Source organism: Lygodium microphyllum, chromosome 25 (assembly GCF_053477565.2).
Source record: "Lygodium microphyllum isolate KBCC chromosome 25, Lygodium_microphyllum_v1.1.10, whole genome shotgun sequence".
NCBI classification, from domain to species: Eukaryota; Viridiplantae; Streptophyta; class Polypodiopsida; order Schizaeales; family Lygodiaceae; genus Lygodium; species Lygodium microphyllum.
In genome coordinates, this window is record NC_141159.1 from 64,234,575 (window position 1) to 64,259,381 (window position 24,807).

Sequence of the window (24,807 nt, forward strand, 5' to 3'; positions counted from 1 at the left end):
ACACTTAATGGCCAATTAATGGTCCTAGGGGCAAACTGACACCAAAATTCACCTAGAATCTAACAAGTATAACTTGTTACAACTTTTGCCTTTGACACCCATCTTTTGCACAGGGTCCTTGGGCCTTCAACTGTGAAAAAGTAGCTTGCACCTCACATGTGCAACACATGTGCATCTTTTAATTACACATTTGATTAAGCCTTTAATCAAATGTCAATTAAACATAAGCAAAGCATCAAATTTTCACGTCCTCATGACACCAAGACTAGCGAGGCAAAGTCTTCCCAAAGAAGAGTATCTCAGGTCCTCAAAGTCACAAGATTTTGTATAGAATACATCGAACTTCAAAGATGGCGGCTAACTCAAAAGAATCATGGCCATATCCTCGAAAGATATAGTCCGTCCAAGAGATGCAAGCTCATCTCTCGTGCCATCCAATTTGTTGATGTGGTCCATCATGGAAGGAGAATCATCGACAATGAGCATCCGAAGCTTCTTCTCAAGGGATATGCAATGAAAATGTCTGTTGATGCTACAAAGATGCTGGCTTTTTTCCCACCTCCACCACAGTCTTCAATCTGCGAACATGCAATAGGGCACAATCCTGTATGCTCATAAAAAGCAAGAATCTAGCTTCGATCCCATAGGGCAACATAGTCCATCATTGATCCCACTTTGATTACATTTGATTATGTTATTAATCAAATGTGCAAGATTGTTAGCATATGTGATACACATGGCAATTATTTCATGGTAACAAGCCAACAATCCCTAGGACGTCATGAATGCCAACAGCAAAAGTTATAATAAGTTATGTTTGACAGGTACGAGGTGGTACCCAGTGTCAAATTTGGGCCTAGACCAATTTATTGGTCACTTATATCAATGGTGGTGATTTTAGAGACTAAGCATTAATTAATTAATTAATGCCAGTCTAAGGGCCAATAGCTGCTTAGTGATACTTGAAAGACAAATTGGCCTAGTCAATTTAATTATTGACTGGTGAAATTAATTTTTTGAGCACTAGAGTAATTATTAAATTAATATTCTGATAATTAATTTAATAAACTACAAATGTCGAAAAATGGGATTAGAAGGCTGCCACTTGGCAAAACTTGCCAATGCAACTAGAAAAAACGTTTTTAGGGGCTAATGGAAGGCTATTCCAGCCATTGTGAGAGAGGAAGAGACTATTAGAGAGCAAGAAGATGTTGCTGATGTGATTTGCAGCTACCGTGGGCCAATTCTACAACAAGTGACAACAATTTGGAGTCCTCCGAGAGCAAGTAACAGCAGCCCAAGGTCCTTCTAGTGCAAATGAAAACATATAGAAGGGGGCAACAATCTTTCTCGTGGTCCTAAGCTATAGGTGACAGCTTCCATGGCTGTTTCAGCAGGGCAGAAGCAGTTTTTCAGTGTACTGCTTCTGTGTTTCTCGTGATGAAACTCTTAAATTTCTCTCTTTACAATATTCTCTCTCATCCCCCAACCAACTCTCAAGTTATCTCATCCATTTTTAGCAATTTGAGCCATCAAAGGAAGAGATTTCAGTCAGTCTCTGTTGTAAACCCTAATTTATAGCAAAAATTAGGGTTTTGGCAACAGTCTCAGAATGCATGCTTAGAATTGGGGGCCTAGGACTTGAATTCCAACAAGTGCAATTGAGGAATTTTAAGAAGATGCAAGAGGCCAGCCAGGCAATATCAGATTTGGGGTTAAATTTGTCTTTCAAGGAGCAAGGTAAAGGTTAATCCCCAAGCAAACTAAGGGGAAAATTGGTTTGAAGGCTAGCTGGTTAGTTTTGACAACAAGAGGCACTTGGATTAGCAAAGGAGATTAGAGAATCTCAATTGTACTCTTTCCATTTGCAATATAAGATAAAGAAATATTGCAAGGGGTGCCAGATTTGGGGCCAACAAGGTGTCCAATGTCCAAGATTAAATAGGTAAAGTATGTATTTTCACTTTACGTAAATTTTATGCTTGCTGTAATTAATGCTTAATCAGGTTATTTACCTCTCTATTCGAGAAGATAGGTTGCACTAAAATATGAAAAGCCCTAAATTTCCAGAGCAAATATGCACCAATTTTGTAACTTTTGAGTCAGATTATCCTGTTCTGTATCACAGTCCTCGAATCTGGGAAAGTCCCAATTTTTTAGGCTAAGATTGCACACTATGCATGGGCATGCGAACGCCCATCAGTGGAAGGAAACAAATTGTAGAAAATAATCTTTTTTTTTAAATGACGAAAAAGTAATTGTCAAATCTGAACTTTGGATGCATTGACCTATCACCTGCTCGCATACCCGTCAGGCAGTTGCCTACGCTAGCATGTCGCGTCTATGGCTCGCTTGCCAACAGCCGATGACCGCATGCCACCCGCTTGTCAAGGCCATTGCCTGCTCGCCTACTCCTGATTGCTTACATCACCCGAGATGCATGCACTCTAACCAGCCCGTCAGCTAGATCTGCACCCACTTAACAGTCACCTACTCCGCCAACTATCCGCTTGATAGTCGCCTATCTCTCTCGCCTCACTGCAACAAATTGCCTGCCTCAAGCAACGTACACTCCTTGTGCTCTGATACCAGTTTAATGGTAGATATGCGAGGATCAAGACAGAGTGCAGATCAGATTGAGTGCAAAGTTTAGAGGAGGAAGTGTGAGCAGAAAGAGTGAGAGCACGACACACAAAGTGTTTGGTACAATGATGAGATGTACCACTTTAGGTTTTGATAATATATATATAAAGTACAAGTGTAAGGGTGTGTGCATACCTAAACACCATAAAAGGCACAGTGAGCCTTTATTCCCAACAGGGTTAAACTCTTTGAGAATGAGCAAAGGAAGCCCTAGCAAGCACCAACACCAGCACTGTGCATGGAGTCAAAGGGGGCCGCCCTTGATTTCTTGCAAGTCGTTCCATTTACAATGTTGATCGAAATTAACGCAGAGTTTTACACTATTATGGACCGTAAGGTCTCCATATTGCCACCTCTTCCTTCAGATCAAAAGCTTGATGGGGAGAATTACCGCATTTGGCATGTAACAATGTTTGCCATACTCGAGTCTTATGATTTGGCAGAGCTCGTAACCGAGGCTATAGACCGTCCTACAGCTCGTGATGCCTCCAAGCTTTTTGCAGATGAGAAAGTCAAGTTGATGAAGGCACAGGCACATTGGGACAAATTGAATGCCCATATCCATTCTTTCCTCTCCCTCTCTCTTGCACTCCAACCGTCATTGCTCACATCGAGCACTTACTCGTGGCTCATGAGATATAGCTAGAGCTAGATCAAATGTATAAGCGGATGACCATGATGAAGCGAGTGTCTCTGGATGTTCAAATGAGGACTTTGAGTCCTAACAAATCTTCTTCTATGCGGGAGCATGTCAATAAGCTTCAGCAATTGCAGATACACGTCCAGAATGTGAGAAAGGCAATTACCTCAGAGGACATGGCAATAACTCTTCTTTTTCAGTTACCACCCCAATTCAGTGCATTCTACTCCACCTTGATTGCTTCAAGGAGGACAGGAACCCTTAAGTGGAAGGAGTTGGTTGCTATGGTCTTGGACCAAGAGGAACTCAAAGGTCTGAACACTCCTAAATTGAAGGCTTTGACCGATCAATCTTCCCAACAAGCAAAAGTGAAAGAAAAAAAACAACAAGAATAACAAACTGTGTGGCTTCAGAGATTGTTGGAGGAGCTTGGTTGCCCCCAGACTCGTCCTACTATTTTGCAGTGCGACAATGAGAGTTACATTGCCTTGGCACGAAATCCCGTATTCCATGCCTGGACAAAGCACATAGAGATCCAATATCACTTCATCAAGGAGAAGCTTCTAGATGAGACCATCAATTGTTAAAAGATGACGACCAACAAGACAATAGGGTTTGCGGGGAGAAACACGGAATAAACTCGGGAAACACTGAGAAGAGAAGAGAAGAGAGAAGAAACTCTAATGAATGGAATGATGAAGTTCTGAATCATGGAGTGAATGTGCTACAAGGGAACAAGGGTATTGTAGCACAAGGAAGATGATAAAGATAGCCACAAACCACAAACCACGAACCACAATGTCCTCCTGAAGGGATGTGAGGGCAATGGAGAGGCTGGAGAGAAGAGGTGACGAACTGAATGAATCAACCATGAAGAATGAGTGACAGAGGCAACCTATAAATAGGTAAGAGACTGTCTAGGGCGGCGCCCGGAGGAAGGGCGGCAACTATCTAGGGTGGCACCACACTGTGGCCTCCTAGTCCCTTTTTGGGACTGTCCACTGTGAAACCCTAAACGCAAAACATGAAACCCCAAATGCAAAACGCAGAACGCAAAATTGCGGATGAAGGGTTTCTCAACACCCCCTCTCAGGCCAAAAAGGGAAACAAGAGAAGAGTGAGGTGGAGATGGAGTGCTGCATGCTCAAGAATGCTCGTGCAGCAGGTGCCACTTGGACAGAGTCCCTCGTGGGGAAATCCGCTCACTTGCCCAAGTGCCCTGGTACAAAGATGATGAAAACATGCAATGCATAGCAGGAATGTCAGGCTTTGTATGGTGCTAAGAACCATAAGGATGTGCCCGTACTCGATCTCGAGAGTTAGCTCCATGCTAACCAAGTGACCAAGGCAAGAAGAAGAGGAGGAAGAAGATGTAGAGGATCCCTAAGATCCAAGATTGCCACCTGAAAGGTAACCTGCAATAAAGAACAATAGACAGAGTGAACTGGAGAACCCGAAACTCAACCTCCGGAGAGAAGCCACTAGCTCTGTGCATCCATGCAGAAAAGAATACAAAGGCCTCGTCACCAAGTCATGGCTGAACCTCCAAGGCCCCGATCTAGGTAGATCTTAGGAATCAATAGGTGAGATGACTGCTGGAAGGAAGCCACCCCATCCAAGGGTAGAAGAAGGTAAAAGGCCTCCGCCAAGGTGTGCGAAGGACTGAGCGGTGGATGGGGACCCCCTATGAAACTAGAGGAATAGAAGCCCCCTCTAAAGTCACAATTGATATAGATGCCACCTTAGAGGGCAAAGAAAGATCATCCCCCTCTGAGGTAGATAGGGAATCCAAAAACTCATGGGTCACGGACTCCAAAATGTCCAAGGATGAAGGAAGTGCCGCCGGTCATACTAAAGAAGGTATCTGGGGTGGTAAAGAACTTCCAAAGGTGGCCTCTCAAACGTGAGTAGACGAGGGTGAAAGGTGGGGTTCAAACTAAGCAATGAGTGGGCAACAGCCATTGTTTCTCAATGGAGCAGACCAGAAAGCCAAAGAAGAGGATAGAGTTGAGCAGCCACTGTCTCTCGAAGGAGCGAACTGATGAGGAGACGATATCAAACAATCACTGTCTCTCAATGGAGCAAACTGCAAAACCGCGGGCCATGGTAGCCACTGTACCCGAACATGGGTGGGAGAAGATTGTTGTTGGCATTGCGACGATCTCCAAGAGGTCGTAGCGCCAATTGATCCTCCATGTGCTCAAAAGGACTTAGTGTACATCGGATGCGTCTTATTGCCTTGAGCATAGTACTTTGATAGCCGATGCAGAATGATCTCTGTGGCCCAAAAAGGAGAGGTGGCACAAGGAGTGCCTAGTGGAAGACACATATACTCTAGGGGGGTGGAGAGCAAAGGTCGAAGTCAGCAAGCATCGGTGGTGTGTCCGGTGATGCCATAGTAGGAGCACCCAGTAGTCTGGGCATCTGTTGATAAAGAAGCTGTTGGGAATAAAGGGCCATCGTGCCTTTTATATGTGCACGGGTGTGAACGCACCCTTAGCACACTTGTACTTTCATATATATCTATCTAAAAACCTAAAGTGGTACACACTCCAATTGTACCCAAGAACATCTTGCATCTCTCGCTCTCACTCGCTGCTGTTGCTCACGTGTTTTGCTCTTTACCTGACATTTCATCGCCGGACATTGCATCTCCGCAGCGCATCACTCACTTCAAACTGGTATCAGAGCTTCGGCTAAGGTGTTCGCGCTTCTCGCAGTCCGTGCAGAGCTTCGGTTAAGGTGTTCGTGCTTCTCGCAGTCCACAGGTCACGTTTTTCAGCCAGGCGACATTTCCCAGGTTGCGCGCAGGTCAGTCAGTCATTTTCTGGTCAGCTCGTCACTGTTCTTGGACAGTGTGCAGTCAGGCGTGCAGTTCCAGGCAGCGTGCAGGTCAGGCGCAGATCAGAAGTGACGTGTTTTGCACAGGCGCTGGTCACGCAGGTCACGCCAGGTCAGTTCGTGACTTTCCAGGCCACGTGCAGCTGGCGGCAGGTCAAAACGCTGGCGGCAGGTCAAACCGCAGCAATCGTCACGTTACGGGACAGTTTTCGTCAAATTTCTCTTGCAAAATTTTTTAATTTTCAAAGGTTTACTGCAAGCTGCCCCCTTTGCCCACTGACGGGAGTTCGCACGTGTAAGCACAGTTCTGTGTTTTGGGCAGATTTGAGCCACAAATTTGGGGATTTGTCCGGATTTGACACGAGCAAGACACACAGTGAGATTCTGTCTCAGAAATTGCAGGAATTTGTGACATTTTGCCTCCGAAATTTGGGGCTTTTCATGTACATGTTAAAATTGGGCTAAAATTGACCCAATTTCTTGACATTGATGCACATTGGACCCCGTGCAATTTGGGGCTTTTGCTGTTTGAGCAAAATTTGTGCGCAAATTGGTCATTTTATGTACATGCGGGTTTAATTTCATGCAATTTGGACGCCCGACACTTGAAAAATTTGGGGGTTTTGCTGAAATTGCTTCATTTTGGCAAAATTGGTCTACTCTATGCATGTCAGAGACAGTGCAGATGTATGGTTGATGTTTTGAGCACAAAACTTTGGGGCTTTTGACCGTGCGGGTCAAATTTTATGCCCGTGGGTGCATGTACAGCAGAAATTGCAGCTAAAATTTGGGACTTCTCATGTAATGTGATGTATTTGTCCTTGGAACAGCTGTCATCAGTTGTGGAGTGCTGTAGCACAACATTTGGTGCTTCTGAAAATTGATTTGCAGATCTGAAATTTCTGCTTTTAACTGGTACTTATTGCTGGTTGGTACTTGTTTGTACCTTGGTCACTTGTTTGACAGTTTGGGCCTGCATTTGCTGAATTTGTGGTCATATTTTGGACTGAAAATCATGGCTGGCAGCAGCGATAGCAGCCATCTTATGCACATCAAGAAACTTGAGGGTGCACATAATTTTGCAGTGTGGCAAAAGCAATGCTACAATATCCTGTTGCAGAAGAAGCAGGCTAAGCCGATCAAGGCCAAAGGGGTAAAGCCCGCAGATGTGGAACAAGATGACTGGGATGAGTTGAACGAGCTTGCACGCTCGACCATTGAGCTATCTATCTCTGATGCTCTGCTGTTTAACATAGAGGGTTTGGACACTGCCTATGCCATTTGGACTAGACTGGAGGAATTGTATGCTCAGAAGAGTGCAGCTAGTAAGGTGTATTGGCTAAAAAAGCTTATGGATTTGCGGATGAAAGAAGGAACTGCTATGTCAAATCATCTAAGTGAATTCAACTCAATTTTCAGCCAGCTGGTTGCTTTGAAGTTTGTCATTGATGACGAGTTTAAAGCTACCTTTCTGCTTTGCACTCTACCAGAGAGTTGGGATACATTCAGGACTGCCTTGAGTAACTCGAATGCTATGCTTATGTATTCTGACGTGGAAAGCTCTTTGCTTATGGAAGAGATGAATAGGCAAAATAATGCATCAAGTAAGTCGTCTAGTGCCTTGCATACCAGGGGCAGATCACAGCAGAAGGGAAAATCTGATGGCAAGGGTCGCAGCATGTCTCGCGGCAAGAATGTGGAATGCCACCACTGTGGCAAGAAGGGTCACTTCAAACGTGACTGTTACAAGTGGAAGAAAGAGAAAGGGAAAGGCAAGAAGACAGAGGACAGCAAGGAAGAGAAGAAAGAGAGCCAGCCCAAGAAGAGCAGCGTCAAGATCGAAGAGGTGAATGTAGTCACTCACGACAGTGACAGTGGGAACGATGTACTCTTCGTGTCTTCATGTTTTGATGCCCATGCATTGGTTGCCGATTCGGCTGATGACATGCATACCTGGATTTTAGATTCGGGTGCCTCCTTTCATGTCACCCCTTACAGAGATTGGTTTTCCGATTATACAGGCGGTCGACATGGTGTTGTCCATCTCGGGGACAACTCAGCATGTGATATTGCAGGCATTGGCAGTGTGCAGCTTCAGTTTCAGCATGGTTCTGTCTTTACTCTTCAGAATGTTCGTCATGTACCTGAGCTCAAGAAGAGCTTAATCAGTACTGGGCAGCTAGATGATGATGGTTATCATACCACATTTGGCGATGGAAAATGGAAGATCAGTACAGGATCTAGAGTCATTGCCAGGGGTTCAAAGAGTGATACTCTGTATCCTCTTCATGTATCTAGTGTGCGTGACCATGTTGTCGCAGTAACCGAGCAGCCAAGTGTTTCTTTGTGGCATGGCCGGTTAGGACACATGAGTCAAACAGGAATGAAAGTTCTTTCTCGTTTGGGTTACTTGCCTTGTCTCCGTTATGCTGATTTTGAGCATTGTGATCATTGTGTCTATGGTAAGCATGCGCAGACATCTCATAAGAAATCTCTTTCTTTGAAATCTTCACCTCTAGAGTTAGTACATTCAGATGTATGTCAGATGCCAGGATTGTCTTTGGGGGGGAAGAAGTACTTTGTCACCTTTGTCGATGATGCTACACGGAAGGTATGGGTTTACCCCATTCGTAGCAAGGATGAAGTACTTGACAAGTTTAAAAACTTCTTGGCATTGGTTGAAAATCAGACTGATAAGACACTTAAGTGTCTTCGCTCTGACAATGGTGGGGAATATGTGTCCAAGGCCTTTCAGGCATTTTGTGACAGCAAAGGGATAAAAAGGGAGCTCACTGCCCCTCATAATCCACCCCAGAATGGAGTTGCAGAGCGTATGAACATGTTAGCAGATATTAGTCAGCTCATGGTGTGAGTCTGTGTGCAGAGGCTGGGCATTTTAGGTAGCATTTTATGCAGTATTTTATGGCACATTTTAGTGGCCATTTATGATGTATTATTTAGCATTTGTTGCTGGCCGACTGCATTTTATGCTCCCCACTTTTTGTGGCTATTTATAGGGCTCCTCCTCCACAGTCTTTAGTGCTTCAGCCATCAGTGGAGATCCTTCTGGGAGAGAGGAGCCAGTGCTGAGGAGCCCACGCAGCCAGTGACTCACCGTTGTATGCTGCTGTCTCGTGTTCGATATGGATTCCATTTCCCGAGCATACATCTGAGTTCTCATCTGTCTACTGTGTTCATTCTTTCTTCTGTCTTGTGTTTCAGCATATTCTTCACGCTTCCATTGCTGCACCACTTCTGACATGGTATCAGATTTCAAGCTGCAACCTATTTGTGCTGTGTTTTCTTGCTGATTTCAGGATTTACACCCTTCTTGCTGATCAGGCAGCTGTCCTTTCTACTGGCGACTGCTGATTTGCTGCTGGCGACGGTGTTTCAGCATTTGCGTTTTGCGTTTTTCTGGACAGATTTGCGTTTACTGCTGTTCCCCTCTTTGCTGCCCGTGTTTCCTTCATCAACCTGCTGGCAACAGTCTTTAGACCCTGTTTCTTCAGTTTGCAGCCTGCGTTTTGCTGTTTACAGCATTATTTTTGCCTGTTTTTCTGATTATTCAGGCCGTTTTTGCTGTTTTTGGCAGTTTTTGACTGATTTTTTCACTTTATGCAGCAGCTTTTGGCTTATTTTGGTCAGCCTTTGGGTTATATTGCATGTGAACTCACTATTTTTGGTGTTTTTGGTTGCGTTGTGGCTGTGCTCACTCTCCAAACGACCTTCTTTTCTTCTACTTCTCTTTTCTACCTCCTCCAGATGGCCCCTCCGTGCACCTCAAGTGAAGATAAGTTACATGGACCTGATTACCTCACATGGAGTGCTGTCACGAAAGCTTGGTTTGTGCAGAAGCGGCTATGGTACATCGTCTGTGGAGCTCTTGCTCGACCTCTCCGTCCTTTTCCTCTTCCTGAAGACTTTGATGAGGACAACCATGAGGAAGCGGTGCTCACATGGGACTCGGACGATGCCCGTGCTTACTCGGCGTTGCTTCGGTGTATTTCTAAAGCAGTCTTACCGGCGGTTACCTCCTGTAGGACATCTCCTGAAGTATGGCAGAAGTTGCAGCAGATGTACGAGGCACCTTCCACCATGCGGGCCGTCACACTTTATGGCCAGCTCCAGCAGATGAAGTTTGAGCCGAAAGATACTATTCAGTCTTTTCTTCTTCGTGTTACGCAGGTACAGGACTAGCTTCGGCACATGCAATCTGCTCTTCCCGAGGTGCATCTTGTCGGGACGGTCCTCTACAAGCTCCCCCCGGAGTTTGATGGAGTGGCCAATGCTTTGCGGGCGCAGACATCATCGTCTCCTGTCAGTTTTACACATATGACCTCGATGGTTCTTGAGCATGAGGCATCCTTGAGATTACAGGGGCGGCTTCCGGCACATTATGGAGGTGAGGCTTATGTAGCTTCAGAGAGGGGTGACGGGAAGAAGAAGTCGAAGGCCCAGTGTTACCACTGTGGCAAGAAGGGACACTTGCGGAAGGACTGCAAGAAGTTAGCGGCTTCCAGGAAGAAGGAGCAGAAGACGAAGCGGGATGGTGACTCTACCGATGAGTCCTCTCCTTCATCAGACTCCGACTCCGATCCTCCGACCAAGGAGAAGTCCAAGGCGCGGAAGGGATCCTCTTCTTCGGATCGCGGGAAGGGCTTGGTGGCCCCTTCCTCGGCTGCTTTCTAGTGGTGGTGATGCGGTCATCCCTCACGACTCCTCGGTGCCAGAGAGGGAGTGTGAGCGGGTGTTGGTGGGGCTGCAGTGCCTCATCTATATTTTGATACAGGTGCACAGGTTCCAGAGAGGGATGTCCCTGACGCATCGACGGTATCTGGCAGTGAAATCCTAGAGACTGGTGTTGATTTCTGGGTTCATGATGAGCTGTTCTTCTTGACAGAGAGCGAGAGGCTTTCGTCTGGAGCTCACATGAAGGGACACTTTGGTGGTTTGGCCAAAGGCGGGAACTCCATGGTCACATGTTCAAAGACATGTTTGGCAGATTGGCTTTGTATGTCCTGAGTGACATAGGTGACATTACACAGAGAGTTGCTATGAGTCTTCTCTATTTTCAGGTGTTGTTGGTATGATCGACATCGACATCAGATACTCTCCGAGGCTTCTTGGTGGTGGGCTGGCCACTCACCGCTTGGACATCCATGGTCCTTCTGGTGTTTATTTGTTGTGTAGTTTATGATTCTCCATCATTGTACTCTTTCATTGTATCCGATCACACATGATCTGAGAGAGGGTGTTAGCAGATATTAGTCAGCTCATGGTGTGAGTCTGTGTGCAGAGGCTGGGCATTTTAGGTAGCATTTTATGCAGTATTTTATGGCACATTTTAGTGGCCATTTATGATGTATTATTTAGCATTTGTTGCTGGCCGACCAGCATTAAATGCTGGCCGACTGCATTTTATGCTCCCCACTTTTTGTGGCTATTTATAGGGCTCCTCCTCCACAGTCTTTAGTGCTTCAGCCATCAGTGGAGATCCTTCTGGGAGAGAGGAGCCAGTGCTGAGGAGCCCACGCAGCCAGTGACTCACCGTTGTATGCTGCTGTCTCGTGTTCGATATGGATTCCATTTCCCGAGCATACATCTGAGTTCTCATCTGTCTACTGTGTTCATTCTTTCTTCTGTCTTGTGTTTCAGCATTTATTTCAGCATATTCTTCACGCTTCCATTGCTGCACCACTTCTGACAGAACAGGACTATACAGGATAAAGTTCGTACTATGCTGTCTCATGCTGCATTACCCCATGGTTTTTGGGCAGAGGCTGTTATGACAGCCGTTCACTTGATCAATCGGTCACCAAACAGGTCTTTGGGGGGGGGGGAGTCCCTCAGGAAGCGTGGTCGGGCAAGCCACCTTCTTATGCTCATTTACGAGTGTTTGGCTGCGAGGCTTTTGTGCACATTCGTAAGGAAGACCGCAGCAAACTTGAGCCAAAGTCCTGTAAATGCATATTCCTAGGATATGGTGACGAGGGTGAAATGGGGTATAGATTGTGGGATCCCATGAAAAGGAAAACAGTGCGCAGCAATGATGTTATCTTCCGGGAAGGTTGCATGCATAAACAGCCCGAAAAGACTGAGGAGGTTCGTAGGGTTGTATTCCGGGAAGAAGTACCTTTTGGACAGCAAAATGTGCCCGTTGTACAGCAGCAAATACCTGCTGTAAATGAACCTGCGAATGCAGAAAATGATGCTGGAAATGATCAGCCAGCCATTGCCCATAATGATGAGCCACTAAATGTGCAGGAACAGCCAGGACAGCAAGCTGTTAATGTTGATTTGCAGGCTGAAATGCCAGGACAGCAAGCTGTAAATGATAATATGCAGGCTGAACAGCCAGCAAACAATGATCATTGGGTTAGGAGATCGTCTAGGGCTACTAGACAGCCCGACAGATTCGTTCCTAGTGCAAATAATGTGGCTGATTATGTCATGATCACTGACTGTGGTGAGCCGTCATGCTTCAAGGAAGCAATGGACAGACAGGACAGCAAGAAATGGTATAAAGCCATGCTGTCAGAGATGGAATCTCTTGAGAAAAACGGCACTTGGGACTTGGTGCAGTTGCCTAAAGGGCAGAAAACGCTTCCATGCAAATGGGTTTATAAGATGAAGGTCACTTCTGGTTCCTCGCCAAAGTACAAAGCCAGATTGGTTGCTAAGGGGTACAAGCAGGAACATGGAGTTGATTTTGATGAGATCAACCAAAATTACAATATACCCTGAAACTATTGACCGCAACCTTGTGAAACTAAAATGGAGCACGAAATGACCTCAAAAGGTGAAAAACACAACAGGACATGTCAAGGGTAAATGTGTCTATGCCTAGCCGCCCGTGTATTACTACACTAACAATATCCGCACATGCACATTGCAGGCGACGGGCACCTATCACTATCACTTCATTATTTATTTTTCTAGTGACATTTGAATAAAAGGAAGGCCAATCACACATTGTGACTATTGGAGTTCCCACATCTTGCCTCTCTCTCTCTCTCTCCTTTTCTTGCTCCATCCACCATAGCTCACACCTCTCTTGCTTCCGCTTGCTCATGTTTTCACTTGCCCTTCTCCCTTCAACTTGTACTAGAGCCATATTCTCCGTGAGCTTGAGCTCAATCCGGCATTGCTTTAGTTCTCATTCGGGTTACCTACAGCAAGGTCTCACCATTAGCAGCCATAGCTCAAACTCTTGAGGTTCAAATTGAGCTCTCATTGCTCTAGGACTTCTCAGGATCTATTGGGGCTATCTCAAGGCAATCTTGAGTCTACATTGAGCTTATTTAAGGAAGTATTCAGCTCAATATTCAGGGCTGGAAATACAAACACGTTTTTTCAACTATGACCACTTTCAAACACTTGTGCTTACTCAAGCACTCCCCAGCATTGGACAAAGGCTTTGGCATTGTTTACCACTCCTCTCAGCATTGACCTTTAACATTGAGCATTGATTTTGAGTCATTGGGCTTCAGTTGTTAGCTGTGCAAACAAGGCAACTGCTGTCATAAAACAGGGACAGCATATCTTCAATGTTTGGAGCTCATATATGCTTCTCGGGATGCTTGTATACCTATGTTTTGTTGCCGAATACTTGGGGGATCATATGTCATTGGTTTGAGATGCTATTGAACTGATTTGAGCACTCTTTCAGCTCAGTTTTCTCATAGATATCACTGCTGTCATAACAGGGCAGAATGCTATTTATCTGGAAATGTCATGCTCTTGACTTATGTGATGCTCTTGACTTATGTTGGACACTTGCGGAATGTTTGGCCAATGTATTGGAATGCTTTTGGACTGATTTGAGCGCATATTTGGCTCAGTTTTATTGTCATTATTACTATTGTAATAAGCAGGGCTAAAGGTTATTTTAATTTTCATGGTGATAATTGATCAAGTTGGTTAAGTTCAAAGTATTGTCATCCTCACATTCTTCCCCGCACTCACATTCTGTGACTTGCAAAATACCCAAAAATTCTGCACTACAATAGATAGCCTCTCGAACAATGGGAAACAAGTACAAGTTCGCAAGGAAATCGATGTACATGGTCCACCTAGAGGAGATCAGCTGTCGCCTACACTAAAAACTGCTGCGTTTGCACAAAATGCTGATATAGCTTGTCGTCGGGTTAATTTGGACTATTGCCTGCACCAAAAAACAGTTGCATTTGCTGATGAAGTCTGTTGCCTACAAGATAACAGCTGTGTATCAGCAAAACGCTGTGGTGATTGGCTGTAATTGCAATCTGGGAGGGTCACCTCACCTCCATACAGCTCTATGTCCTCTCTTTTGGCAATGATACCATGTGAGTATGCAATGAGAGAGGAACACGAACACAAAGAGAAAGGAAGAGAGAGACAATAGGAAAAGAAAGAAATCTGCATTGACCAAAGATGAATGCTGAATACAATAGTGTGGACCGATCAATCCTTGCACGCAACCCAAGGTGTCAGTGAGGGCACCAAATGACATTGAGAATGACAGCAACAGCACCAAATACAGAAGGGAATGTTGGATACAAAGTGTGCTCCCAAAACCTGCAAAAGAGAATGAATCTTCCAAGTGTAGCGGCCTAGAGGGACGGCTATAAATAGCTGAAAAAACCCAAATCTGGCCAACTGCTATCCATGTGGCCCCAGAGGCTGTCCGACCTGCAATAAATGCAGTCAGCAGCAATAAAGAAAGTGACAAATGTTGTCGTGGCTGTATGGGCAAAATCACAGCATCCTAGAGCAAGGGGGACTATTGGCAGGGTAGCACTAACTAACATCTGACTGGCAGACACAAGAAATACACACTAAGATGTGCACAAACTGAGAAATACACACTAAAACTATCAGAGCTCCGATGTCTCTATCAAACTCTAACAGGAGCTCACAACCAAGAGGTGAAAGACTCACAAACCCTAAAATAGGCAAGCTAACAAGATCCTTCCAAAATTAGGGTTTTGTATGTGGGACATAGAAACTCTCTGGAACCACTCCTTATTTAAGGAAACTTTTGGTAATTTACTGTTGTGGGGCTATTTTAAAGAGCTAATCAATGAGTAATGAATCTTTAGCTCAACAACACGTGGAGATCAAGAGACCCAATCTTCTTTCTCGGCTCAAAGTACTTTTAATACACATGGAGTGGTAACATCTTCTCAATCAATCTCTCAAGGTAAACAAAATACTTTATTGACTTCTTGGCATTCCCAATATAAAGCACGAGTTGATGCAGCAATAGCTCGTTTCTTTTATTCTTGCGGTATTCCTTTCAATGTTGCATGATCTCCTTTCTTTTAAGGAGATGGTGACAGAGGTTGCTCAATTTGGACCCATCTATACGCAGGAAACGCTCCTTGAGAATGAGATCTCGAGTATGAAAGAGGCCATATAACCAATAGAGCAAAGTGTAGCTCAAATGAAATATCGCTGCTAGGTGATGGATAGACAAATGCGTGTGTCATTCTTTGGCGAGGTTGCTTGCAGCTTGTCGCGGCAAAGCACTTTACATCAAGACCACAGAGTGTGGTCCACGACAAAAGACAGCTCTTGTCTTACGCAACCTGTGGAGTGAAGGTGTGGAGTATGTGGGTCTAGAAAATGTTGTGCAATTTATATCAAATGAGGAGGCTATCAACAGAGCAGCGAGTGGCTTCTTGGAGAGCAAGTATTCTAGTATCACATGGAAACCATGCATGGCACATTGTCTCAACAATTTGCTGAAGAACATTGATACTTTCCCATGGGTAAAAAGCATTATCACTATAGGTAAGGAAATAGTAACATTCATCACTCGTCACAGTTTCTCATTGGCATTACAAAAAAATTTACAAAGGAGTTGTTGAAATATGCAAAGACCAGATTTGCATACAACTTTTTAATGCTTCATCATTTACGCAATATGAGATTAGTATTGAAACAGATGGTGGCTAGTCAGAATGGGAGGGTTGGCCTACTTCTCACACAGCTTTGGCACAATTGTGCCATACCACCTGCAAATCTATGTTTATGGACAAAAATGAAGTCAGAGTATTCTCAAGGCATATATGTAGGCTTTCGTAAAAGTGAGTATGATTCTTAGTATGTGCAAGATGCAGGTGATGATGAGGATTTGCCAAGAGCAACTGAAGCTATGAAATGGATGACGAAGAGGAAAATACATACAAGGATTATGCACTTATTTACCATTGTTCTTTCTTTGCAATTAGCATATTAATTATGTTTCAAAATCCTTGTATGCATCAAGAAGCTTCTTTGAGCATATGACTTTTGTAGAACTCACTCAAAACTTGGAAATTAGAAACCATTGATTTTGAGTATGAAACTTGTAATCTAAGTTGTAACTTCTATGTATCTAGGCTCTAAGCTCTCTCTCTCTCTCTTTTTTAATCGTAAAAGGTAATTGTATTAATCACGAAAAAAGTACAAAATTAAATGGATACAACATACAAGATGGCTCTAGGTCATCATGCATAAAATCTGAGACATAATAGTCCAAGTACAAAGGAAGCAGAGTGACTAGAGGGGGGCAGAAGAAACCACAGCGTGCCAAGCAAGCAAATTCTCATCTACCACATGGTTATTCACATGTCATATGTATATTATTATTAATATTTTGAAAGCCTTTTTATATCAATACCCCAACCCCTTCTCTAGGTTTAAGTATTAATAACAAACAGACATGGGAGCATCTCTAAGCCTAAGTTTAGCAGGCTCAGGATAGTGACAAATGCATCAAAACAAACAAGTTAATATTATGAATAATGCAATTCCTTGAACACATCAAAGGGCTTTAATACAAAAAGAAAGGACATATAAGAAGGATAGTGTCACCTTGGAAACGAGGAAGTACTTTGACAGAATGATATTTTCACATTGTTACGTACAAAACCAGAGATCGTATTTTCCGAGTCTAGATTTTGTATCACCTTCCGGGAAATTCGATAGAAATGGTGACTCTGCAACAAGTAGTTAAAGCATCTAAAAATGCAATCTGGAAATTATAAGTGGAAAAACACTCTCAGCATTAAAAACTTGCTAGAAGAGCATATCATTGTGCTTTTTGGACTTTTAGATAGCAGGCCAGCAACATAAGGATTGTATTGTCACGAACACTTTTTGTAAAGAGAATTATCAATCCATGTATTGAGTTGAAATATTGATCAGAAATGCATGCATGTTTGACTAGGACGTTTCAATTGGTAATGTCAATGCAGGTTGAACAGAGCATTAACATTTAAGTAAGAGCATACTATCAATTGGTGGCATAAATTTATGTTAACCATTACACATAAATACTTAAACATTTATGTTAAACAATCATGTTAAGCAGGAAGGTAACATCAATCGGCAGCACAAAAGCTTGAAACACCCAAGCCAAGGTGTGATTGAGCTACAAATAGATCCTCCATAGCAAAGCTCACATGTAATTGAGACAAAAGAGTACCCCAATGCACAGTTGGGTTAGCACCATGCTAGGTTAGTCCAATGCAAGTCAAATTGGGCTAGCATAATGCTTAGGCTCATATATGCTCGGACAAGAAACCTTAGAATTAATCTAGAATAATAATTTGAACCAGCCTCAGTTTAAGGAGTGGAACTACAACCCTTCATACTCCTTTGGAGATGGAGGCTCATGTCCAGAGAGCTGTACCCATTTCTTGTCACTCGTTTGGTAAGCTAGTGTAGAGTCTGATCAAGGTTTGCTACCCTTTGATAAGGCCCCCAAGTGTTTTCAATAAGCAACTAGGTTTTCTGATACAAAATATTGAAAGGTGAAGTTCCCACATAAAATGCATCCCTGAACTGCTTGTCAAAACTGTCTCCGTTTTTCTTTATGCCGTCTTTGAGATATGGCAATTGCAATATCAAATGTGCTAGATTATGGTTCACAGACACACTCATGCAAATACCTTAACAACTAAACTACTGCTTTCCAAGTTTTGCATATGGTTAATATCATAGTTCTGGAAATCCACACAAGAATGGGAAGCAAAAGAAAAGTCAAAAGCAAAACATCAACTGCAGCACTACAAAATGGGTCCATGGAGAAATCCTTACAAGAATCCCTGAAGGTAAAGATGCTAAAGCAGGTCCAACCCCAAATCTCAAAACAAGTATATAATCTAGATTTTCTTGTCTGTCAACGAGGGAACCACAGAAATAACCAAAGCTGAAGAAATAGCCAAACTGCTAACAAGGGCCATCAACAAGCCTATGAACGGGTCTGCTAGTTGCAATACCAATAGAGCCCAAGTAAGCAAATGTACAATAGTTTGGAATTTACAGAGCAGCAACTGAAGGTTTGGTAAGGATCTCTACATCCGTGTCATTCATCCCCAATATATATATATATATATATATATATAGATAGATAGCCAGGCAAAAGCAGTCTAAGTGACTGGCCAGTAGCACATCAGACCCATCTGTATTTTGGTAGAGGCATTCAATGGCATGCGCACAGCTTTGCTAGCCCTGTGAGTAAGGTGTTTGTAAACCAGTACTCTCCTTGTTTGAGTGTCCATTAACAATTTTACAGCAATTGGTTTCCATACCTGCTTACCTAATTTGCTAGATGTAGCACAAAATGCTACAAACATGCCAAAAAAGAACAAAAAGCTGCATACCTTCTTCAAAACAATGGATGCCATCATATACAACTTGGAAAAAACCACCTATGGTGCTCCAGCTCAATTTCTTCTTCTCTGAAGGGAAACTATGGGAAAGAATCAAGATGAAGGAGAAAGAACCAGCATGCTGCCAAAACCAAGACCCAGAAATACAAGTCATCAGCACATAATCAGTAATACTGTTCATGCAAACACACAGTTTTGGATGCAATCAAACATTAACCACTGCTGCTATTTATTAGCTAAAATACAACATGATATAGTCAACCCAAGATAGTCATCTAACACTTCCATTTTGCCTTGCTCCTTGACATGTAGATGTTTTGAAATTTTATGAACCACCACCAGTACTTATAATCAACCCTCTCTCTTCTTTTGAACTTGGTTTTTCACTAGTATTCAGCATCTTCTAAACCCTCACCCTTGGCAATAAAATTAGCATATCTAAGTTATTCATTATTACTACACAGGGCTGTGTTCTTGTAAAGGAAAATTACTAATATAAGCCTACTGACTTGAATGAAAGCACAAAGGCATGCTTACACCATCGTTCAAACTCTGTCTGACCATCTATCTAAGGATGAAAAATTGTGGAGAAGAACTACATTAAGACGATAATAGCACTAAAGAACTTGGAGTCCCAATTTAACACAATTGACTTGAGCACCCTTCCAACTTAAGATGTCTTGAACAAAGAGTCTATGACCTCCATGTATGATTGTATCCACATCTAACTTGCATGGAAACAAGCGCCACTCTATCCACCACCACAGTCATGATGGCAGCATTCTTGGTACTTTGAAGGCTTGCCACAAAATCCATGGAACTCTATTTCTTTGAAAACACCAAAGGTTGCAACCTTCCCACAACTTTGTTGGCATAAAGAAATAGTATAGCAAAAAAGGAAATGCAAAGTATACGACAACACGTAGAACACAAGCTGAAGAATAATGCATACTAATGAATATATGAATGAATAAGAAAACCAATGGGACCTCAAACCTCCATGTCTCTAGGACCATGGCAAAGGTATCTAAATGTGCCGTACTTGAACAAATCCCTTGTGGGCATAGCAAGCAAATGCATATCAAAGTGATAAATCTATCCAAATTAAAGCTAAACACTGAAGGCAACAGCAGGGCAAGGGCAATCTGTTGGGTATTGGGGGTAAAATCACCTATGCCTATGCCGCCCTGTATTTACTTCACACACCATGACTGCAAACTTGTACACTATAGGTGGCGGGCACCCATCACTCTCACTTTATTCTTTTAGTGACTATTGAATAAGGAAAGGCATGTCACACATTCTGACTATTCGGGTGTCCACATAATGTCTCTCTTTCTTACTCTCTTACTCCATCTGCCATAGCTCTTGCATTGCTATTGCTTCTGCTTGTGCGCCTACTCCAGCTCTACCTTTCAACTTGTATTAGAGCCAACCATTCAAGAAGCGTCTTCATTCTTTGCTTCAGCCCTAATTCAAAGCTTCAACTCCGCTTGCTCCCGGCTTGTTGAGGAGTTTCCCATGGCTTAGCTAAGCCTTGTTGAACGCTTATTGAGTTGAGAAGCAACCATTCTACCCATTTTGAGTAGATACAGAACATGCTATAGAAGTCGTCGACAATTATAGCAGCTTGATAGCACTATCGTATTTTGGCCATAACTTTTACATACGGTATCGGATTCAAGCATTCTATAGCTAGAAACGAAGAGCCCGACGAGAGCTACAAATCTGGGCACTCATAGAGTTCATTTTGTGCAGTCTTATATTCTCAGTTTTGCACAAAACAAAACAGTTCTGGTTTGGACAGCAAACAATAAATTCCATAATACATGTTTGATGCTTCAAGGATGCCATTTTGGTGTCTCGATGGTATAGTTATGCTTTTGGGATGCTATTTGGATTATTTAGAGCCTGATTAGCTCAGTTTTGCACAAGTTTATCGCTGCCATAACAGTTTGGACAGCAAGCATACAATAGTAAGCTTTATGCTTTGAATGCATATTGTGTCTACATGGTATTTCAAGTATGCTACATGTCTATGGTGATGTCTAGCATTGATGTATGAGCCTGGATATGGTTATGACATGCTTTGATACTTGGATTTAAGCTACATTCGATGTACTTGGGCTTTGGTTAGTTGCTTTGAGCTTTTATGCTTACTTACTGGTATTGAAGCTTCATTTGAGACTTATGCTCCTGGATGTATTTGTGATATGCTTAGGCTTCTCGGATGCTTTGATGTATATCTTGAGCTTTGCTTGCTCACTTTGCATTCCGAATTTGCTTCCAATGGGAGATGCTTGTACTTACTTGGCAAAGCTTAGTTCTTTGAAACAATGGGACTCTTGGTTCATGTATATGCTATCTTAAATGCTATTGGATGCAGTTATCTCTCCTTGTGGGCTGATTTGATTTTGTATGCTTTGGACACCAACACTTACCTCTGAATCAACAGTTTGCCTATGATGTATATGCTTATAGGATATATATGGTTTACTAACAATTTGAGTTCATAACAACCTTTGGTGCCCGTGGTCTATCCTTAGTCACTGCTAGTTGCATTCTTTGTATCCTAGTTGCTACTCAAATATCCCTATCAATGGGAGCTTACTTTCTTGGCTATTTACCCACAGTTTGATTCATATATACTACTGTCATTATTTCAGTATTGCTGTAATTACAATTTTTAGCATTGTTTTGAAAAGCAAACATTGTACTTTGGCAGCCTATTGCTTGTAGTTGGTCAATAGCTCAATACTTTGGTATTCCCTCCTGTTTTGAATTTGTTTTGGCTAAGTTTTGGGAGCCAATTTGCAATCATTTACAACAGCCCATTCTCTTGGATTTTACATTGGTATACTATCATTATGGCCGATTATTCGAATGGTAGTGCTATTTTTATTATTGAAAAGCTTGATGACATAAACTTCACCCATTGGAAGATGCAAATATGGCAGGTATTGGTTCAAAAGAAGTAGGTTAGGCCCTTGAAAACCAAGAGTGTAAAGCCCAAAGGCATTGATCAGAAAACTTGGGATGAGTTGGATGAGCTATGTAAATCCACTTTTATACTGGCGCTCTCAAAACAGGTTGTGACACCTAAGGATATTGCTTGGCAGTTATGGGAGAAGATATGTAATCTTTACGATAAGTAAAGTCTTGCTTCATAGATATATTTGTTGAAACAACTCATGGACCTTCGCATGAAAGAAGGGACTAGTGTATCTGCGTATTTGAATGAGTTTCACTCCATTTTCAACCAATTGACTTCGCAAGGCATTGAATTTAAGGATAATTTTCCTTCCTTGTTCTTCCTTGTGACACTTCCTAAGTCATGGGACACTTTCTGTACTACCATATGTGCTAATATATCTAAGAATGGTTTGAAACTCTAGGATGTTAAGGGTGCTTTACTCGCAGAGAAGATAAATAGAAAGAATGTGGATACAGCCTGTACTTCTCATGCATTGACTGTTAGGGGTAGTCTGTAGACATGATGGTAAGAGCGGTAATAACCGTCATGGTAGAGACTCACAAAGGTCTCAATCTTACGGGCAGTCTCATAGTAAGTCCTATAGTCATAAGACCTCTCTTACATGTCATTATTGTAAGAAGCATAATTATATTAGGTCACAATGCCATAAGACACGCGATGATAAGCGCGAGAAGAAAGGCAAGGGCAAAGTGCAAGATAAGTCTAATGATCCTAGCATTGTTCCTAGTAAGTCTAACATGAAAATTAAATAGATAAATGCCTTGGAGCTTGAGTCTGATAATGATTAAATCTTGACAGCTTCTTCTCTTGTTGCTAGTCAATTGGCTGATGCCTCATCCACTTTTTCTCGGTGTTGGCTACTTAATTCGGGGACTTCTTTTCATGTTACCCCGCATAATAATTAGTTTCATTCTTATCACAACATAATAGGTTGAGTGAGACTAAAAAATGAGTTGAAATTGAATATTATTGGCATTGATAATGTTAGACTACAGTTTGCTTCAAACAACACTTTTGATTTGCATGATGGATGCCATGTTTTAGCTTTGACCAAAAGCCTACTCTTTGCTGGACAGTTGAATGATGCAGACTATTATGTATCTTTTGGTGATTCCACATGAAAGTTCACCCAAGGGAATCTTGTCTTTACGCGAGGTGCCAAGGCTGACATCCTCTATCCCTTGCTTGTATCTAGATCTGTCGACCATGTTTTGGCTATAACTGATATACCACATGTATCTTTATGGCATCGTCGCCTTGGACCCATGTCCTTAAAGGAAGGAAAATGCTTGCTTTCTCATTTGCAGTATCTTCCATCCCTTCACTAAAAATATTTTGATTCATGTCTTCATTATCTTTATGGAAGGCAAACGTTCAATTCTCATAAAAAGTCTGACATTACATATATGGGTAAGCCTCTAGCTCTTATTCATTCCGATGTATGTGTCCCATGCTCTCTTAATCACTAGATGGCACGAAGTACTTTGTGACTTTCATTGATGATTTTTCACATAAGGACGGGGCATATTCCATAAAGCAAAAATTGAATGTATTGGCTATCTTTCAACATTGGCTTGCTCTTGTTGAGAACCAGTCTAGGTATAGGCTTAAATGCCTAAGGTCAGATAATGGGGATGAATATGTCTCTAAAGCATTTAAGCACAGTCTTGCAATGAGTGGGGTATTAAGCATCAATTGATCGCTTTTACATCCCACCCCAAAAACAAACTTATTCGACTAACTCTGATGGTGCAACACAATGGCCACACACACTCAAAATGCGCATCCTAATGCGATCTTGACATCCATCCCACTCATGAACACACTGATTGCATCTAAAAGTGAACTGCCCTCTTCAATTTGCTGACATGCTGCCACCAGTCACCAGGCGTAGGACACATCTATAGGAAAAGCCTCTTTGATGTTCCTTCACAAGATGATGTAGAATTAGATTGTAACCTTTGATTTATGAAAGACTACCTGATTTCAGAGGGCTTGAATTTGATTTCAGAAGGCTAAAATGAAATTTCAGATCGCTGGGACTGTTCAGAGTGAGATTTATGAGTGAGGGCCTGATTTCAGAGGGCCAGACTTCAGTTTGAGAAATTAATCACGTCCAAGGTTGTGTGTGTGTGTGTGTGTGTGTGAGCTCTCAGCTTTCAACTGACCAGAGAGTATTGTGCAGAAGCAGAGACACACACAGAGAGAGAGAGAGAGAGAGAGAGAGAGAGAGAGAGAGAGAGCACTCAGATGTCAACTGACGAGAGAGTATTGTGCAGACGCAGAGACACATACGCACACACACAGAGAGAGAGAGAGAGAGAGAGAGAGAGAGAGAGAGGGAGTTATACGGCATACCCGGCAGCCTGACACGCTTCGATCCCGTAACAGGGAAGCGATGGTTTGTTCTCGCCACACACGCCCTACGCTGCCTTTGCAAACCTTGCCTTGCCCGCAATGTTGTTCGATTCAACATCGAAAGATTTCCATTCCCTTAACGATTTGCATTGTTCGACATTCAACATTGAGGTTGACTAATGTGTGTATTAGTGTGCTCTATTTGATTAATATGCAATATGTTTGATATTAGTGTTATTCTTAGAATAGATTTTCATGGGTGTTTTTAAATAACTAGTCATGGTCTACAACTAATTGGTGTTAGTTAGCCACTATGATCACATGTCGCGTTAGATTAGATTTCAATTATTTTAGATTTTGAAGTGTGGGGTGTTTGATTGGATTCTAACTGTATTAGATTTTGAGGTGTGGGGTTAATTAGTAACTAGTCAAAGCTAGTGTTAGAATAATTCGTCGCGACATACAATTAATTAGTGTTTAGTCACCACATTCACATATTAACTAATTACGTGTTGATTAAATAGATAATACTTAGAATTTACTAGTTATTGTTTAGACATTATTTGTTGCTAAAACACAGAGTTGTTGATTGGTTGGTTAAGTTTTAGCACCTGAAGTAGGGTTAGAGCGATGGAAATGAATGAGTGATTCGCAAGTGAATCCTAAATTAGGATTAGAAAGAAAAT

At 42.5% G+C, this 24,807-nt stretch overlaps 1 protein-coding gene across 1 annotated transcript in view; it reads right to left on the reverse strand.

Moving 5' to 3' along the window:
- The window catches only part of SDHAF2 (succinate dehydrogenase assembly factor), a 53,963-nt gene extending 29,681 nt beyond the window's left edge, over positions 1-24,282 (reverse strand). Inside the window, exons 1-3 of the mRNA XM_087666342.1 lie at positions 24,122-24,282; positions 18,760-18,889; positions 16,967-17,091 (exon numbers count right to left, since the gene is read on the reverse strand). Of these exons, the coding sequence (XP_087522468.1) occupies positions 16,967-17,091; positions 18,760-18,786 (152 nt within the window). The 5' untranslated portion in view covers positions 18,787-18,889; positions 24,122-24,282. The remainder of the gene's footprint in view (positions 1-16,966; positions 17,092-18,759; positions 18,890-24,121) is intronic.
- Between the last annotated feature and the right edge of the window lie 525 nt (positions 24,283-24,807).